The sequence below is a fragment of the Hordeum vulgare genome, chromosome 5H, assembly GCF_904849725.1.
Source record: "Hordeum vulgare subsp. vulgare chromosome 5H, MorexV3_pseudomolecules_assembly, whole genome shotgun sequence".
In the NCBI taxonomy this organism is placed as follows: domain Eukaryota; kingdom Viridiplantae; phylum Streptophyta; class Magnoliopsida; order Poales; family Poaceae; genus Hordeum; species Hordeum vulgare.
The window spans coordinates 515,800,330-515,802,868 of NC_058522.1; the positions used below are offsets into that span (position 1 = coordinate 515,800,330).

At 48.0% G+C, this 2,539-nt stretch overlaps 1 protein-coding gene across 1 annotated transcript; it reads left to right on the top strand.

Annotated features, from left to right (window-relative positions):
* The first annotated feature begins 378 nt into the window (after positions 1-378).
* LOC123397095 (protein OPAQUE1-like) lies at positions 379-2,265 on the top strand. The gene is made up of 6 exons (XM_045091779.1): positions 379-448; positions 834-877; positions 1,299-1,445; positions 1,670-1,822; positions 1,911-2,042; positions 2,149-2,265. Exons 1-6 carry the CDS (start codon positions 379-381, stop codon positions 2,263-2,265), a joined length of 663 nt encoding a protein of 220 aa, XP_044947714.1.
* Positions 2,266-2,539: the final 274 nt, after the last annotated feature.

The following is a 2,539-nucleotide window of genomic DNA, read 5'->3' on the forward strand; positions in this document are numbered from 1 at the left end:
TGCCTCTCCCATCCCAACCCGTCAAAACACAAAAAAAAAGATACACAATCCACGAACGCACCTGCTTCCCCAAGCTCTCACGACCCCCCCCCCCCCGACGGGAACCCTAGCCGCCGCCACACGCAGCCACCGTTGTGGCCTCCACTCCACCGCCGGCGCCGCCTCCCCTCCTTTCCCCTTCTCCTGCCGGCGACGAGCCCCTAGCTAGCTAGCTCGGACCAGTCCGGCTGCGAGAGGCCACCGGCGGCATGGCTGCGTGCAATGCGAGCGCTCTACTCGAATCTGTCCGAATCATGTCGCCACGCCCGTCCTGCACGCCGTGGCCACTGATCGCGCCAGTCCGAATCCTGACGCACCCAAGGCCGTCGGCAGGGAGGGATGTGGAGGCTCCTCGAGTCCGGTGGCGTTTCTTGTCCGACCGCCGGTGGGGAGGCGGAGGGTGGGGGCGGTAAGACTTGTGTGTCTTGGCCTCGCCTTGATTCGAGGATGCCGGGTTCTTCACCGGCCACCGGACGAGGGGGAGGAGGGGCGGCAGGCCCGTTCCGGGGGAGGGAGAGGAGCGGAGGCAGGCCCGTTCCGGGGGGAGGGAGAGGAGGGGCGGTCGCAGTTCTTGGCGTCCTGCCGCCGGCGTTCTTGCGTTCTTGTCCTGCCGCCGGCGTTCTTGCGTTCTTATCCTACCGCCGGGGGATGGAGGAGAGGCGTCGGGTTCTTGATTTTGGGGGGATAGGGGTCGGGTGGTCCCACTTCTCTCCTGTCCTGCCGTCGGGGGTGCTGTTGATTCAGTCTTGCAAAGCTGCGATTTCCTGATGACTATTCTTGTTTTTCACCCGCAGGTTGTTCCACGCGAGTCTTCGACCTTGACGATCGAGGAAAAAGGGTATGTATTATTATGGTGTGATCCTTCTTTCTTTTTGTCCTTAGATTATCATAAGCGAGGAATGGTGCGTGCTAGCCTTCAGACTATACTTTATTGTAGGGAAAGGGAAAAATGAAGAATATCTTTAAGAACCCTAGAAAGAATTTCATTTGGAGCAACAGGGGTCAGTCACACTATATCAATATCATAATTCTTTTTTGTTTTAATCAGTTTCCACGCACTTGATATGTACAGTAGCTAATTGAGTAATTGGATTTGCTCTTGTTGAGGAGGAGGAGGAGGAGGAGGAAGCAAGGTGCCGAGCTGCTTGTGGTCGGGCGGCGAGCGGAGAGCCGCGAGTTGCCGCTGACGGCCCGCATATCGGACTGGACATTTGTGGAAGCCAATAGGTTTAGTATTTTTATTTTTGTTCCTATTCCAGGCAAAGGAAGCAGCTGGTAGATTACCTTATTGGTTGTCCAATACTTCTGCACTGTTGTGCCTTCTACAGAAGAATCTACAGTCAAACGGATTTTTTGGTACACCATCTCGCTGCTGTGCTGGAGGGCTAGGTGGGAAGTTAGCCCAAGTAAGGAACTGGGCTTGCCAGTCATTTTTGCTCTGAAAGCTATTTAGTATATGCTTTCGTAAATTACACATGGAAACATAGATATCAAGTGTTGCATAACCACATCCATAAATATTGTAAATGCTAGCACTACTAAACTAGCCAATCTTTGTAGTTTTTCTTGCAAATCTCTGTAGAATAGAATAACAATGTTTTTTTCCCTGACACTGAGATTGCTTCAATAGCTTGCAGGGCGTGGTGATACTGCACAAGTGGATGCTAGGTATCCAGCCATACTATTCAAACAGCAGCTAACAACATGTGTCGAAAAGATCTTTGGGCACCTAAGGGATAATCTAAAAAAGGGAATATCACCTCTTCTCAGTCTTTGCATTCAGGTATATACTTTCCTCTCTTTTGTGATTTGGTTACAAATAGCATTGTACAACGAGATCATTTTTTATCCTTTGGAAAATTGCATGTCAGGCTCCAAAATCAACACGGCCTGGAAAAGCTCCCAAAGCACCAGGGGTTGGTGCTCAACAGCCATCGAACTCCCATTGGGACAACATTGTCAGTTTCCTAAATTTGCTTATGGATACTCTGCGTGAAAATCATGTAAGCCTTTCATTTAACTCCTCTTATTTTGGCACAACTCTCCACTAGAAAGGATTTGATAGCTTTATCCAAGTGATTCTACTAACCTTATATGTTTGTGCTGCAGGTGCCATCGTTCTTTATACGTAAGCTGATCACTCAGTTATTCTCCTTCGTCAACATACAACTTTTCAACAGGTCATTCCTTCTATTAGAATTTGAGTACTTGGTATCTGTGTCTTAATAATATGCAAGCAACACTCATGATAACCCCTAAGATTAGCTGACAAACAATAGAACTCTTCAACAAATGGTAAAATATTGTTCCTTTTATTTACAAATAGATAATTGTAGTTGTAATTCTGGGTTGAGGAAAAGGTCTATATGTAACGGAACAACATAGGATTTTTTGGGTTAAAAAATTGTAGGTAACGGTACAAGTTTAATAGATTTATACATGGGTTAAGCAAGCATACGACCTCCATAACCTTTCGATAACGCATGGCTTCAAGTAATCA